At 45.6% G+C, this 17,489-nt stretch overlaps 1 protein-coding gene across 1 annotated transcript; it reads right to left on the bottom strand.

The window, feature by feature from the left end:
• Positions 1-5,872: 5,872 nt before the first annotated feature.
• LOC119373443 (AB hydrolase superfamily protein YfhM) lies at positions 5,873-13,022 on the bottom strand. The gene is made up of 6 exons (XM_037643466.2): positions 12,776-13,022; positions 10,840-10,970; positions 9,668-9,780; positions 8,713-8,890; positions 6,894-7,030; positions 5,873-6,359 (listed from the first exon to the last, which is right to left on the bottom strand). The coding sequence occupies exons 1-6, from the start codon at positions 12,962-12,964 to the stop codon at positions 5,941-5,943; spliced, it is 1,167 nt and encodes a 388-aa protein (XP_037499394.1). The 5' UTR covers positions 12,965-13,022; the 3' UTR covers positions 5,873-5,940.
• Between the last annotated feature and the right edge of the window lie 4,467 nt (positions 13,023-17,489).

The following is a 17,489-nucleotide window of genomic DNA, read 5'->3' as shown; positions in this document are numbered from 1 at the left end:
TAGAAAAATTTTTGTGGCATAATGTTCTTTATTGGGCTCGCAACAACTTGCAATGTCTAACTCAAATTCGTTAGGTCACCTGGTGAGGGGCCCTTTAAGAGTTGAAGCGATAGCGAAACTCGGCCCCTAGTGCGCACTTCTACCACTAAGTGCATACTTATTAATGTGTATTGTTACACACACGCGCACACAGACACACACGCACGCACGCGTGCGAATTGTACAAGTTTTCGATCTAAAGCAAGTCACATTGCCTCCAAGATACACGCCGCGCGCCCACCCTCTCGGATGCCATCAAAAGTCGAGACATATTTCTCACAATGCCTCAAAGATAGCAGCACATTATCTAGTTGGCTTGATATGTTTTCCGCTAGATGGACATAGTTGTCCATTTTTAAAGCTGTTTGAAAGTTCGTGTGTGTATTTAGCGGCGATGGCTGCACTATCCCGGCCTTTTTCGACGTAGTTTGGTGGCCTCGCGAATGCGCCTACAAATCGCCGATGGGCTCGTTTTTGTCGTGACACCTGCCGAACAAAATGCGTTAAGGAGACTCCTTTGACTACATGGCATTTACGTAGTGTTTTTTTTTCCGAAGCAGCTGCAAGTAGCATCGTGGGCCAAGCTACAGGGAGCGGAGTTAACTGGTCGAAGTCCCTAGGGCTCTGGCACGGATCGTGGCCAACCAAACCTGACCACTTCGCTAACGTGCCTTGGGTGACGACCCCGGGCAGGTATTTGGGCGTCCCACTCGGTGGTTATCGCGACAGCGATCATTATTGGAAAGGTCAGGCGAAAGATATACGGGAGAAAGCCGACAAGTGGAAAGGAGCCGTCTTATCGATCTTTGCCAGAGCCACTGTTTGTAACTTGTTTTTTATCAGCAAGTTGTGGTACGTAATGCAGGTGCTGCATTGCTCCCGGACTAATGTGCAGAAGTTTCGCAGAATATTTGCCATATTTGTCTGGGCTTCTGAGTGGGAGCGATGCAGCCGTACCAACTTGTTTCCACGGGCCAAAGATGGGGGGCTGGGACTTGGTCACCTCTTCCTGCGGCAGCTCGTTAGCCTTTTTTTGTTTTTTAGAGACGTTACTGATCCCTTCCTGCGCACACTGAGTCAAATGCGACTTGGTAGATGTCTCCCTGAGTATGTTGTTACTACCGAAGATTGTGTGGGAGGGATTGGCGGTTTCTATAAAGAAATAGTGTCTAGTGTCAGGTTTCTTTCTGTAAGATTTTCAAGAGAGTACCTTTGGAATGTAAAAAGAAAAGAACTTTATTTTGCCTTGTGCGACATTGTCTTCCCAGTGCCGTTGTACAGGTCCTTGTACAGTGGAGGCCCAGGTAGCAATGTTTTAAAGACAGTAAAAAAAATGCAGGTGCCGCCGGGAACAAAGACTTTTTTCTTTAAACTTCATACCGGAACGTTGCCTGTTAAAGACTTTTTGGAGACAAGGGGTTGCTTTTTGCCATGGGGTAGTCATTGTTTGATTTGCAAATTGCCAGAAACGATAGGCCATGTTTTTTTACATTGTTGGGAGGGGGTTTATTTTTGGGACGTACTACAGAGAACAGTCAAAAAAGAATTCCCACTGCACTCGTATGGCATTCCGTTCTTGTGCATAAAGAATGAAGACGGCGTTCCATTTGACGCAGTTATGCTCCTGGGTCTCCACTCTTTGTGGAGTTCGCGAATGGCTGGGTACCACTTTGACAAAGATGCGCGGCCTGCACGAGCGTACTTTAGAGAGAGCATTCACTGGTTATTAGAATTATATAAAGTGGAACCGGAACCACCCGAGTGGCTCTCAAGACTACAGCCGCTGGCGACATTGCCCGAATTTTAACTAGACGATACCAGCTCCATGCTGGTTGACTACACAGTCACCACGTGTACTTTGTACATCGGGTGGTTTTAATTTTAGTGTTGTTTGTTTCATGTGTTTTGTACCAAAGCCAGGTAATAAATAAAAAAAAAAGTAGCATCGTGGCTTTGTGGTAAGACATCTGCTTGCCACGCGAACGGCCCGGGTTCGATCTTCAATGGGACCGAAGATTTTATTCTTTATTTTATTTGTTTCTTTCTCGATTTTTCGGTCACGGCCGATTTTTCGCTCACAACCAACGGTGCCGACGCCGACACCGGAATTGCTGTGACACGAGCTCTCAACGCTATCGCGTTAAAATATGGCACTTACCCACTCTGGGGGATTGGCCAAGACTGCGCGTCGTTAACTTCTCTCTGATACCTTCAAGAATGTGTATTAATAATAATAAGTATAAAAAAACTAAATTAAAAAAATAAAAAGAAAGAAAGAGAAAAAAGGAAATGACATCCAATGCATTAAAATTGTGCAATTTTGAGCAGACCAGACAGCCGTATTCCTGTGGCCCGAACAAAGTGGAATTGATTTCAATTTAGTCTGTTAGATTTCAACACATTTTTAATCACTGTAACGAGATTTACTAAACTAGAGATTAAAATGGGAGATTGAAATATTGAATAAAATTACAAACCGCATCGAATACACCCTGCGGCAATGTCCTAGAACTGAGGTACTTTATGCCTCTTCATCTTTTTTCTTTCTTTCATCTTTATTCCTTCCTACATCTTCTTCTTTCATCTCTTTCTACATTGCCCTCTATCCTCCTTTCCTTCATAATAACTTTCACATCACGCCTTCTCACCCTCACTTATCACCCTCTCACCTCCTCCTTTTCCTCCTCCTCACCTAACGTCAGTCCTCTCATTTCACTTCCCTTTCCCATCCCCTTGCTAAAGTACACTATACGAGGCTGTGCCGTGCTTTACCATATCCCTTCCTCCTTTCATTCCCACTCGCCTTCACATCACTCCTCCTCACCCAGATTTTCCTTTCTCACCCGCTTGGTATAGTATACAATCATGGCTATGCTACGCGAGGAGCTGCTTGGCAAATATCCGCTTTCGGTGCCGCAGTGCCGCGTACCAGCCTGGTTTTCTGCTGTGAGCATGCGGCGGGTTGAGTGACTGCGAGGCGAGACGTGCGTGCGCTATATTCTCCGTCTGCCGAACTGCGGCAGCACGAGAGCGCGGGCCACCGCCTTGAGAGGGGGAAGGAAAGAGAAGAGAAGAGAAGCGTACACGGGAGTCTCTCTTACGCGTACACGAAAGCACTGTGTAAGAAATAAAACGCAAAGTAAGGTTCACGGCACAGAGCTTATGTTACGTGCCGGTGCGGAGGCGTGAGTAAGCGTCGAGTAGCTTAATCGCGCCTTTATTACAAAACTGGCACGAACCCGAAAACAGATCGAAATCTGTTCGTCCACCTGCTGCCAGTCCTACTCGCGTGGTACATTCGTTTTATAGAGTACGCTGAAGGGTGGCACGACGTTCGGGAACAAGAGAGATGAAGGGAGGAGCTGGAAATATAATATGTTCATTCTGCAGAAGTCCGCAGAGAAGTCCGAAATTTGCTCCAGTGGTGGAAGTCGGAGAACTGCGACTGCCGACGCCTTCACAAGGCAGATTTCGTGCGCCCCTGACGCTCGCGCAACCAGTTTACGAAACTTTAGCGCAGCAAAATACCTGATGCAACAGAGCGGTGTGCTAACGACTGGAATCACTCGATAATTTTACTTTTAGCACAATAACATATGAAGAAATTAACTGTAAACTATTCCACAAAAACCTTATAGACTGTATATACTAGCACTGGTGTGATATATGAAAATAATGCAATAACAAACAGTTTTGTTCGTCCTTTCGGCTGTTCATACGTATTTCGAAAATTACACGCGGTGCACAAAGTTCGTTATAATTTTTATCTAGGTTAGCGTATTTACAAGAAATGTAATACATTTGGCTTTTTTTTCTCCGGTTCTCTCGCTATGGCAAGGTTCTACTATGCTGAAGACAAAGGGTACATATCTAAAAATGATGCACGATTGGGTTTGATGGTAGAGAATGCTTTAAATTTCAATAGAGAGCGCAATAAAAACAAAGTGAAGAGAGCCTTCTGTTCTCTGTCTCCTCTTTTCTTACCGCGCTCGCTGTTGAAGCTGAACTCATGTTGCAAATCACTTTTCTTGCTACAATATCTGCTACCAAACGCTGTTGATGATTCCCATTCTATTTGAAGGAAAAATAGGGACAGTATACCGCTACCGAATAACCCAGCATCGCCCCCATCATGTCCGGTCAACTGTTACCACATCTGAGACCCTTTTTTACGAGGAATTACCGCTGATGAAAGCATACTTGTTCGCGTAGCATGCGCCAACAAAACGAAGATATTTGCTACTTAAAACGCCTTGCTGTCGATTCCGTGTTCGGACAACACCACGCAGATTATTGGCTCGGGCTCCTATCGGGCCCGATCTGCGGTCGGGCCGGGCCAGGCCGGGTAGGTGAAATCTTTGCTCGTGTTCGGGCAGGGCCTGGGTCTCACTTTGAGTCATCGGGCCGGGTTCGGGCGGGTAAATTTCAACGAATGCCGGGCTCGGGCCGGGCCCAGGCCGAGAATCGCGGTCCGAGCTGTGCTCTAGTTCCGACGCTCGCCACAATGTCTACGACACCGGCCTTACTCTGAAGAGCTTCGCTCTTAAAAATGATGGCAGTTTTTTGTGGGTGTTGTGGAATATGAATTCCAGTTTAATAACTGACGACTGTTTTGTAGATCAGGTACCGAACTTCATCCATCAATGAATTGATGAAGCTAAACTTGCAGGACAATGGGAAGAGTTGAAGCAGCGAATAAAAATATTAGCCATCAGTCGTTCTTGTCCATTGATTTATGAAAGAAAAATAATAAAAAAGAAGTCAGAACAATCTCGGGAAGTTAATTAGACAAGGTGTGTCAGCAGCCGGGAGCGTTTACTAAGCAGAAATTTGAACTACATAACGAGGACCGCTATCGCAGTGCACTTGTTCGCGGCATGCGTGGCACGGCATGCGTGGCAGTCTCGTGCAGATTGCTTCGCTTCCGTCGATTATCACAGGTGCACAAGGCGATAAGAATGGGTTATTCAAGGGGCTAGTTGCTCACCTAGCGAATCCAACAGACAATTTAGTCAGTCAGTCAGTCAGTCAGTCAGTCAGTCAGTCAGTCAGTCAGTCAGTCAGTCAGTCAGTCAGTCAGTCAGTCAGTCAGTCAGTCAGTCAGTCAGTCAGTCAGTCAGTCAGTCAGTCAGTCAGTCAGTCAGTCAGTCAGTCAGTCAGTCAGTGTAGTAATTATGACAAAAACGGAAATGACGAAAGTGGACGAAAACCAGACCCACAATGTTCGATGGTTTTGGGTTTGGGTCCCGCCGACGGCAAATGTCCTGTCTGTCTGACCCTATCTACATAACTATCCCCAATCCCCATAGGCGTGTGCAAAGGGGGGGGGCAGGGGGGGTGGCTGCCCCCCCCCCTAATCATCTAAGAGAGGGGGCGCAAAATCTGTCCCGTACATTGACCCTTCTAGTCACCTAAGAGGGGGGGGGGCGCAAAATCTGGCCCATACATTGACTTAGTAGGGTGGGGGCCGCTGCGATGAACATTCGCCCCCCCCCCCTGATGGGGAGCCCTGCGAACGCCTATGAGTATCGAAATCTGGTTCATTCCCATCTGGCCCACCTCCATGGCTGGTTGGTGTCTGTATTCTCTGCACAACTACGCTGTCAAAGATCTAACAATAATCTACCACAAGCGCAGCGCATAGGCGTAATATAGATCACGAATCCGTTACTAAAACGAACCTCTGGCTGCTTGATCAGAGTTACGATTCGCGATATGCACCGAACCACGGTATTTCTCCCGAATTCATGGGTGAATTTGGGTGAATTCGTGGAAAAGCAGCATTATGACCAACGTCCTTCCTTCGATACATTTTCTGTGCGATAATGTTTCTGTGCTCAAGCAACTTTATTAACACTTTCAGTTTCTTAGATATAAAAGTTGCGAGGTTGAAGAGACTATTTACTGTCTCATTTCCTTGGGAAGCTCCGCCCCATCAGGAATGAAGGGAATACCCTGCGGCGTCCATCCAGAGCCGGCTTTCCGGGATTCGCTGCACTGTGGTTTGGCCGGCTTCCACCAAGACCAACGGGCATCCTCGGCCACACTCACCGCACCGGTGCTGGCGAATTCACGGATGCGCTTGGTCACGTGCTTGGGACATTCGCGTTGCGTGAAATGGCCGGCTCCCTCGTAGTAGACAATCGCGGACTTCGTCAGCCACTCCTGGTTGTATTCGGCGACGGGTGTGGTGATGAACTCATCTTTCTTGCCCCAGAGGATGAGCGTGGAAACGTTGATCTTGCGGTAAGGAATCTTGTTCAAATGGTCGCTGTCATTGTTGAAAGCGCGATAGTAGTTTATGGTGCCGGTCAGCGCTCCTGCATGAGAGGGAGATAAATTTAATGCCGAAAGGCTGGAAAGTTAGCCGGAAGGTAAATATACAGCTTTCTACCCTGCACTGGGGAAGTTCAAGGGGAGACAGAAAGTTAAGAATGAACAGAATCACATCTACCGGCCTCGTTGAAAGACTGTATATTCAGTACTTTCGTAAGCCAGATATATTCACTACATTTATAAGCGCCGTTTTGCGCTGCACAGAAAATAGGATAATTTAATGCGGAATGACAGCTCGTGTTGATTTTGCAATAAATATAACTGACCCTCCGTCGGGGTCAAATCTTTGGCTCATCGCAGTTCTCAGCAGCAGCGGGCGAGGTGGCTGCTCCCAAATTATGTGCTATTGCTATTTGCCTCATAAAAATGACATTTAAGCTATGGCTCTCTGCCCCGAAAACTATCACGTGATAAAAGTATTACAATGCCTTCTATCGAGTCAGATCGAACTGAGGTGCTTTGACAGGCTTGTCTTAACCATTGATGAATCAAAGGGAGTTGACTCAGAGCCTGCATACCCGGCTGCGAGTACGTGTACTTGTGGGCATACTCCTCTTCCTTCGTAAAACCCTTGTGTGCCTTGTCAAAAAAGTCGAAGTCCTTCAGAATCAGGTACTGCTCAGGAAAAACAGGGCGCCTGAACGGAAGCTGGTACCTGCAAATGACGATACGTTCCTATGTGACGACGTAACTGATATTCATCATTTATTTAACCGTGGACTCTATCAACAAGACTTCCGGACATCAATCCTGGTTCTTACTCAAGACGCCCTTGCAGCAGCATGCATTATCAAAATATTATCTTAAACGAAGAAGACTAACTTCATAATTGGACGTTATCTTCTCAGCCTATTTGGAAGTGCGCTTCATTACCACAGCTGAAATTTTCACAGAAGCATCATACACCGAAGATATTTGATGCAAGAGCTTATATTCATGAAGTGTAGCTTTTCGGAAAGATGTGACCAGCCCTATATTGAGGTTGCCATTATATGTAGCCTGATTCCTCGGCGACGGCCAATTTTGCCATGGAGTGAACAAGATTTCCCTATTATTGCGATAGCAATTATATGGACAGTCTCTGCTGGAAAATGTCCGTCCCCGTCGCCGTCATTCACCGTATATGTATAAGTATGTATATATATAGAAAAGCCACGAAGAAAAATAATTCAGAAATTCTTTCCGACGCGCGGAACCGAACGGGCGACCTCTCGCTCTGCAGCCCGCCGCGTTAGACGTTAGGCCACGACAGCACCGTCTTTCAGCCTGCTAACGGCGAGCTATTTATATACACCATGTAATTCAGCATGCTTTCTTAGAGGCCACATAGACGGCGTGGCGTGCGCGCGTATGGCGCGCTTTAAAGACCGTCGCTCCGCTCCTGCGAACGTCGTTGCTCTTCGCTCTACAGGGCGTGTTCGTTTTCGTCAAGGAGGTTTAAAAAAATTAAACCTCCTTGGCTTTCGTGCGCTTATCTCGAGGAAAGAAGGGGTGGCCGGTGGGGTGCTTCGCTTCGCTCGCTGCAGCGGCCGCGTTTGCGAAAGGAGCGCGCTATTCAAACAGAAATAAGTAACAACTGTGACAATTAGTTCGCGCTTGTCTTGTGTGTACCTGTTCGTTCGTTTCGTGCGTCCTGCCTTATGTTTGAGCAGTGCGCTTCAGGTGTCGAGCTGTGACGCATTAGTTCGCGCTCGTCCTGTGTGCGTTCTTTTCGTGCGTCCTTTGGGCTCGAGCGACGCGCTGGCAATTTCGAGCTGCTTTCCGTTCTTCGCGTTACATTACAATTTATTGCTATCGCATTCATTGCTTCGCCGTTGCGGCGAAACTGTGACTTTTTTTGCCTTTTTCAGTGTAGTTTAAGCATTACCATTTTTGTTTGGTGATATTCAGTAAACACCATGTGCACTGCCCTTGTAACTTTCAAATGGTCTCCGTGTCCAATTATCCAGATTAGTGTCCAATATGTCCATAAAAACAGTGGCACAATTCGTTTAAATCACACGGCTGCTGCAGATAATGATGGTACCTGAGTACGCTGTCTCTCTATATTAGTCATGGCCACAACTTCTATCATACGATGCGCTGATATGACACCGCTTACAGTCAAAATTACTCGTCTTCGAGCCACTACTCTGTGAGGAACGCGGCTGAAGGATGCGCAACTCATGTAACCTACGAAAAATAACGCCCACTGCTGAAGAGAGGGACAGCAATTGAAGGCGTCGCTAAGTTTTTCGGTTGAGCTTGTTGCGCATCTACTTGATCAAAATTTGAGAAATGCGTAATCATTCTAGGTGTTAAATGAATAAAGAACCACAAAGGGGCAAGTAGCCTTACCAGGACATTCTCATTTGCGTAGTGCTGCGGAAAAGCTGCTTCAGGAAGGCCTTGGGGTGCATGCTGTTGATGAGGACCATCTTGTCGATCATGTTTTCGTGCAAGGTGGCAAAGCACATGCTGATCATGCCACCCCAGTCGTGGCCCACCAGCACAACTTCTCGCTTGTGGCCGGGGTCTGTTGTCGGAGGAGGTAAAAGTTAAAACGACACGTTTTCTTAGCATCTTCTCAAGTACCAAAACAAATAGGGATAACCAAATTGTTAGGTGGTAGAGGCAGGTACGTCCAACTAACTGACGAAATTCATGACAGGAAGTCTTACCGGTTTTTCATAACAAATAATCTTAAAAGGTTAGAGGCCCTAACGGCAAGGTAGGATACTTGAGTGAACAGCATCACCGCATTTCACAAAGGTCAAGGCGGCGATGAATGACGAGATCGTAATCAAGGGTTCTAAAAAAATTAGTTGCACTAAGGCATGAACATTGGTTATTAATTATCATAGCACGCCCGGTGTTACGCTTGGCACAGAAGCCTACAGAACCGGTGCCTACACCACTGATCTGTTGAGATAGAGCTTTTCCCTACGAGTTCAGCGTGGGACGGAAGCACCAAGTGCGGCATTTTCCTGGAATGTGTCCATGCAGCCTATACCATGCGAGCGAACATATACGTGAGTTTTCAGGCACCAACGGGCGTTTTGTGCCGGTGTCATTGCTACAAGTGCTAAATACAATTATTACAAGTGTTTCTCAAATATCGCCATTATCTTGGTCATTGTGCTTATGCTGTTTCTTAAAGAAAGTCACAAGGAATACTTGCTCAGTTTGTCATGAAGTTATTGACAAGTGTTAAATGCAATTATTTCGTTTAATGTGATTCTTAAAATTCGCCACGTTCCTGTTCATAGTGTATGTGTCTTGTTTCTTAAAGAAAGGCAAGACGAATACTTGCTCAGTTTGTCAAGAAGTCCTTTGACGTCGTCGATTAGCTTCGGCATGACGTATTCGGCAGTGTCATCTGGCCGTGTGGTCTTGCCGTAACCTCGCATGTCCGGAGCCACAACACTGTGGTGAAGGTTGAGCGTGATATGAACGTTTTATTACAAAGATGTATTAGCTGATACTAGGAAATGCAAAAGCAATAGTCCGCAGAGACGAGAAAAAAAAAAACAATGGTTTAAGTTACAGATCTATTTTCTGTGTTTGCGTAAGCAGTACCCAAGTGGAATATCCCCGGTTGTTGCATATTTATTAAAATACGCGCAATATAGGCTGCGCAATATGTCAAGCAAAACAGGATGAGGAAATTATTTCCGTGTTGCAAAACTTCCCCTGAAGGAGCTCCTTTACTATATCCTGAAAACTTTCTGGAAATCCTGCAGTGTTTTAGAGGTATTAGGAAGACCCGTACGCGTTTATTCATGATTGCGTACTGTGTGCTAGGATTGTTTTGCCGAACCATGTAGTTGGTACAGGTATGTAGACATTGGAGATCGAATATATTTCTCTTGTAACGTATTTATATTGACGCAATTTTCCCCTGAAGGGCACTTGGGCACTGCACTGAACTCTAAGGCGAGGCGAAGGGCACTGCACTGAACTCTAAGGCGAGGCGAAGGATGGTCCTCACATGAAGTTTAAGTTACACGAGGAGTGGATAAGGTCCACTTCCGAAGCTCGCCCCATCCCTCCCTACGGTCAGAAAACGTACGATGCCAGAGTTACCGGCTTAATTGATTCTAGACATGTATGATACTCGTTGAATGAGAATCGCTTAAATAAGTGGCCAATTTTGATCACAGCAATAATTTCCTTGTACGCTTGCCTCAAGACTCCGCTACATCAGCACACAACCCAACACATTATAGAGTAGCTAAATCTCATTTGCTCAGCTTTCTTATTGTTGTCACGCGCCTGAACTGAAGCAACGTTAAACTGTTGAAAAAAAGACATTGGGCAATCTACTTCGCTTTTAAGGGATAACACAGTCATTCTTTTTCTTGCCTTCTTCTGAGCTCATACAACCACTTTTTCTCAACCTTTGGCATCGCTGCATCTTTTACGTTGAAAGGAAAATATTAGGAGAAGAAACAAAAGGAAGAAGAGCAAGGAGATCGCACGTACCAGAACTCCTCACTCAGCTCTGGAATCTGTCTGTTCCAGATAAACCAGAAGTCCAGGAAACCGTGCAAGAACAGCAGCATGGTACGGTTCTCAACATCGCAACCCTTGGTGACGTAATGGAATGTTATGTTCTAAAAGGAGAGAAAAAGTTAATGCCAAGGGCACGTAAGTAACTTTTATGTGCAAATACAAAAGCTATAGAATAGATTTCCCCGCAATGTCTTTAAATAAGCATTTCATTTCCGGGGAGTGCTGCAATGAAGGCTTCATTTTGTAGGCTGTCTTTATTTGTTGAGAATCCATTCGAACAAATTAACGCGAAGAGACACGTTGAAGTGCTTCATCTAATACTGCCGTGGCGGCCTGCGTTCATTCAATATGAAGACATGTTTTTTTTCGGCAGTACAGTAAAAGCTATGCCAATTTCAAACATACAAGATTTATACAAAACTCAAAGCTACCATAAAGTCAGTGACAGCCTGAGCCTACAGGTTCACAGGTACCGTTGTCTAACACGACGATTTGTATGAAGCGCCAGCCAATCACGCTCGTTCAGTTATGTCACGTCGAACACATTTGTTAGTTTAACGTAACTTATTCTTTCAGATGCATATATTTTGTGTCCTAGTTTAAAATTTCGAACCGGAACGGAACCGCAAATGTTATGATAATCAAGTGTTTGACGAAAGCTCGTCTGGTCAGGTAGCATGTCGCACATGGAAATTAAGGTCACTGGCCGAGTAAAAAAAAAGGACTAGTATTTGACGTTTGCGAACCTGTACGAAACGTTAAAACTGCTCCTCTTTTTATTTGGTCAGTAACCGCAATTTTTGTGATCATGTTATCATACCTTATATTGGTACTGAGCCGAAGATCTTTCGTACAGAAATTACGAAAACATTTTTGCCAGTATACCAGGCATTTACTTCAGCAGAGGAAAAATGCTACAACTTCTAGCTAACTCCAGCCAGAATATGTCTCCCGTAGATGTGAGGCGAAAGTGCATGTGGGATTTGTGGGTTGTATTTGTCCAAGTTTGTCACCAAGTGCACCTATTTCATCTTTCAAGTTAGTTTATTCCACAGGTCCCACAATGAGAAAATTGCAGCTGTCTTTATTTGTTACATGATAATATATAAGCTACAAAAGCGCCTTTTGCACTTAGAGGGGTATCGAGTAGAATTTCTACAATGTTTAAGCAATAGAGAAGCGCAAAACTTCAAAACAGAGCAAAAATTCAACGACAAAGAGGCGCAGTCTAAAAGTTAAGAATACGCTTTCACTCGAGGCTGGCACGTTGACAATGTTGCTAAGCATTTTACGTGAAAGAGCGAGTCGTTCCACATTTTCGTACTGGCAAATCTAATAGCTTGATTGCCATAGTTAGAACGTGACTTTTTAAGCAAAATGTTTTGTAAAAAAGGACGTACTACCGTTATGATTAGCCAGACTGTACTTACCGATGGCAGAAAGTAATAATAAGATTTTAAGTAGGCGATAAGGGCTGGTGCTGTGCTTATAGCAGATGAGCTTGTTTATAGTGAGGAAATTTAACTCGTTGAAAACAGGGTTAACATGATTCTTATAAGATGCCAGTGTTATATTATGAACAGCGTTATTTTGGATGTGTTGCAATGGGCCCTTTCACAGTACCCTGATGTGTTTCAATTGAGAGGTCGCCGGCTAGTGCGCTCCATCGCTTTTTTGCCGCAAATATTATGGTATACGAGCGCTACGTTGTGTTTGCCGATCATATCACCCTGTGGTACTTCGTACAAAATGGCCCATCGTAACTCTAAGGCCCTCTATGTCAAAAGAACTCTGAATTCAAGCCAGGATTCTTCACTCATCGCTGACTAGGCCTCTAGGCGCGAAAGTGAGTGAGTGACAAGTTTATTCTAGGCGGGGAAATTGGCGTCAACGACCGCTTACGTACGTTTGCATTCACGTATGCGTGCTTTCCAAACTCCTCGCTATAGAACTCGGCTGGTTCGGTCCTGTTTTGAGGAGCGAGAACAGAGGGACCGTTCACAGCGATCTGCATTTTCACGTATCCCTGCATCCAAAGGCCCATAGCAGTGGCTATGGCGAAGTACAACGCCTGGCCGAATATTGTGAGCGCCATATTGGAGGCACTTCAGGAGAAGTCGCTCAGGAACGTCCTGCAAGGAGACAACAAACACAAGTGTTTACTGGACGCTCCACTCGTGGAATAGTTGGAGTGTGATTATTATGTGAAAAATAATTATGCCACTCTTTACAGAGAGTGCGTTATAATAAGGAACGTATATTGGTATTGCGTTACTTATAGCAGATGATAATTTTTTGGACAAGAAAGTATTACCTCGAACGAAGAAAGGCAGCCCATGTTCAATAAATTTTTGGCGGGTTATTTGCATGCGAACCTATAATACGATTGCGTCGTATTATGCTTTTCAAGACTTGTAACAACACACTTGTTGGTATTTATTAGCCCGATTACGCCATTGCCATACTTCGCAGATTTCTTTTCGGACAAAACTACATATATTATATCACATCATATTTCAAAGGACAAACCGTGTTCCTTTAGCGCTAAATTGGGTTCGTCGGTATTTGCCAGAGTGTGACTACTGCTCTTCCGTGTAATCAGCATGGCGGTGAAAACATATTATCAATAATTAAACACCCATCGTGAGACAAACTGCCAATTTCAGTGATGCCACCGGTCATTTCCGATAGCGGATCTCACCTGTTGGGAAACTTTTCAGCTGTAATAAAAGCCCGTTTGAATTACATTGGGCCGGTAGAAATGCCCCATACAAGATGAGATTTTCGATTTGTTAAATTCTGCCGAGGTTAAGCTTTCTTTCACCTGGGAAAAGCAAAGGATGCCTTCCTTTCAGGAAGGCTGCACAAATGGCTTCTGTCGAGAAAGCAACGAGAAAGGAACAGAGTGACCGTGCCTCAGAGTTTAGCACTGTCACCAGAAACTCGCAGCTTGCAGAAGATACCAATTATCAGCAACGTTGTTCTTGCGGTCTCGCCGGCCATATGGTTGCATAAGAAATCATCTAGGCCTAAGATGGCGTACTATTGAGTGACGTGCGCATGTCGCGCCTGAAAACATTGATTCATGCATCAATGACAAAAAAAAGAAACTCCAGCTCTTTTTACCCCTTTTGTAACTTCATTTTGTAAAGCATTTCATTCGTCGGTTCAGGTTAGTGCAGTTGTGCTAAACATGAACTCGATTACTTAATGTTCTACAGCTATGATATGATCATGATTTCCAGCGGGAAATTAACGAGGATATTCTAATACGCTAGGAGCTGCATGCAGCAATTCTATACCCATGCAGAAATAGTGCATAATAAGGAACTCCATAGTCTGACCCCCGTCTTAGCACACAGTAGCTGTGGCATCTAGTTACTAGCAGCTTCTAGCAGTTTCGATTCCCGGCCACGGCGGGAGTTCGCAATTTTCTGTGAATACTCTCATGTGTTAGGGCTTGGTTCTCTTTACGAAACATCAGGAGATCAAAATTATTTCCGAGCAGACAACCACCGGCTTCCCGCATAACGCCGACACGTGACATAAAACCTCTCTATTCATTTTAAACAAACTGAGATTTATCTCACGGTCATACAAGGGGCTATGAAGTGCAGCCGCAGGACAAAAATCTGTTGTATGCTGCTTGAGCACAGCCGGGCGACTGTCGATCCCAAGACAGCATTCGGTGGGGATGACTCTGCCAGTCTGACGTATGCGTACAAATATCACAGTAATGCTTACAGCGCAAGGCCTTACGTGTAGACTATAAGTTCTATTATTACACAAATTTGCCTCTAATGTGATGGGGAAACTTACCGCGAAATTTCGTTGTCACGGCGCTCAGCAACCTCACCTCTGAGGAATGCAAGGAGGACCTAAGTTCCGCGGGTTCAGGCCACCCTTGTATCCAGAGCACGGGTGAACCGACATTTTATTGTGTAGCCCGCAGGTCGTTATCGCGGTAATCAGACAAACGCCTCGTATTGGTCAGCGCTTGCGCAAAATGTACTAATTCTTCATCGGGACGAAATACACTGCCATTAGTATCAGCATTGGCGTACTTGAAGGAAGGTCCAGTGATGTGATCGTTGAGTGAGAAGCTTTGCGAAATGCTGCGCTCTTGCAGCAAGCCTTCGAATCTATGCGGTTGCCATTGTTCCTAACCGGATTTGGACTCTGCTACCTCGGAGGTTTATCAGACGTCCGCCTCATTAAATCGCTATGCTCTAATGGACAGCAAACCCTCTTCTACGCCCACGCACGGACATTGAACGGATAAAAAGAAATGCTTACACGGATGAGCTCATGAAGACATGCGCAAGTACATAGAATCTTCGATAAGTGTCAGTGTGCGATACAGCTGTGTAGGGTATTGGCAGTGTGATGGGGACACTTACCGTGAAATTTCGTTGTCACGGCGCTCAGAAACGTCACCGCTGAGCAATGCATTGAGGACCTAAGCGAAAAATGGGAACTCGCCCTTGCTAGAGGTGCAATGTGCGATAACGATTTGGCAATGTGGGATTTGAGAGGCGCTCACCTAAATATGGAAAGTCTGCTAAAGTAGCTAAATAACATTGCCAATTGTTGCGAAGGAAGAGCTAGATAATAGGAAGACGCTGACATTATTCTAAGTGAAGGTTTTTCAACGATATTTTGCACGCATTATCAGGCAGATTCTGCGCCGTCATTGCCACATTCAATAATTTCGAAATTCTTGAAGGAAGTTTCTTCCTCGGGCGCTTCCGCCCATATTTTCCAACAGCGAATGATGTCCTGTTTCTGACTGAAGTTAACAGAAAAAAAAAGAAAGCCACAATCAAGCAACACAATGAAATGAGACGTATAATTATAAACAAACTCAAGCTCAACCATGAGAAAATAAACAAATTAGCAATAAAATGTTTTTTTCGTTCCTGTATTTGTCGAAATGATGAACGCGTCGTTGTTTGGTATGCCATAACTGTTGCACACGCACTACATCTGCCCCGCATTCCTTATAAAGTTTCATAGGATGCAGAGGAGTGGTAAGTTGGGAGAGTTGGTAGTGATCCATTATGTAACTGCTCTTGTGTCCCCGTCCGTTTTTTGCGCAGTTACATAATAGGATGCACGTGTGAGTAGTGATTGTTTGCCGTACTGTTTGTTTATTAGGCTACGCACTCGTTGTGCCTTCCGTCTGCCGCGGTGTAGCAGTGGTTATGGTGCTCGGCTGGGGACCCTAAGGTCGCGGGTGCGATCCCGGCAGCGGCGGTCGAATTTCGATGGAGGCGAAATGCTAGAGGCCCGTGTAGTGTGCGATGTCAGTGCACGTTAAAGAGCGCCAGATGGTGGAAATTTCCGGAGCCTTCCACCACGGCGTCTCTCATAATCATATCGTGGTTATGGGACGTTAAACGCCAGACATTATTATTGTTGTGTGTTCCTATTTCTTGTGTTGACCGCTTCTGGAAATTCTCATGATGCATCCACAGTTGAACCCTTGAATAGCGAAAGCCCTCAAGAACGAAATTCTCGCAACAACGAAGAAATCTGGCGTCCCCTGCAAACGGCCATAGAGTGCAATGCATTTGCCCTCTCTTGACAGCCAAGAGATATTAAAAAGCACTCACACAATAACGAAAGTTTCAGGTAGCGATCTGCAAAATTTTTTTCAAGGCATGAGCTAGTTGGAAACCGAAGTTGAAAAATTGCACCACCGCTGATTCAACAAGTTGGGCGCACTCGTTTCCGCTAACGAGCATCGGTGCACTTTACATTCGGTCTGATGATGATGATAGCAAGAAGACTTGTTTATGTTCGCCGAGAACAGTTTTTTGCTAATGCCTATGCTGGCAACTACGCCGGCGCATGACGTTTGAAGTAACGACGCCCGCGAAAGTGACGTCATGCCGACAGACATTCTGCAGACTGCCTAACTGCTTGCTGTCGCGAGTCTCTCCGTGTGCAAGCAGAGATCTCCCGCGCTTTGCTTACGTTAGTGCTGTTTGGCCTTTCCCAAAGATGCCGCCTCCTATTAAAAAGCGTAACTTTTATTGCGATAACAACTATATGGACACTCTCGACGGGCTTTTGCCGTCGCCGCCGCTGTCATCGTCATGTCACATATAAAGTCCAAATTGATAACACCCCCTTCTCCGCGCATCGTACGTTCTACCGCGGGTAAAAGCGCGCGAGCAGGGTCGATGAACGTGGCTGAAGCAGATATTAAACGAACCGGCCCATCTCCGTCGCTCGGAGGGCGCATGCGATAACATCACCCCGCTCGGGAAGGCCTGCCGTCGAAGCAGAGAGGAAACACCCCACCCGCCTTGAACGAGCATGAAAAGATGCCAGGGAAGGGGGGGGGGGGAGGGCTGTTGCTCGAGAAGCAACATTGAACCTTAATTCTAAGGGCGCGGTCGCGATCGCTGGCAAGCGCGCGTTCTCGGCAGGCATCAGCGGGCGGCTCGTATACCCTTCTACGTGTTGCGCTCTCAAGGCGAAGACGCTGTTCGAAAAGTATTGCTCTTCCTGGGGCGGCCGTATTCTCTTACACCAGCGTTTTGTAGAGTTACGCGAGATCGGATCGAAAAGAGTTAGCTGCCAACTTCACCTCGTAGAACGTAACAATTTGT

This window comes from Rhipicephalus sanguineus, chromosome 11, assembly GCF_013339695.2.
Source record: "Rhipicephalus sanguineus isolate Rsan-2018 chromosome 11, BIME_Rsan_1.4, whole genome shotgun sequence".
Lineage (NCBI taxonomy): Eukaryota > Metazoa > Arthropoda > Arachnida > Ixodida > Ixodidae > Rhipicephalus > Rhipicephalus sanguineus.
The sequence above is the reverse complement of the archived record's forward strand: the minus strand, read 5'-3'. Positions and strand labels throughout refer to the sequence as shown.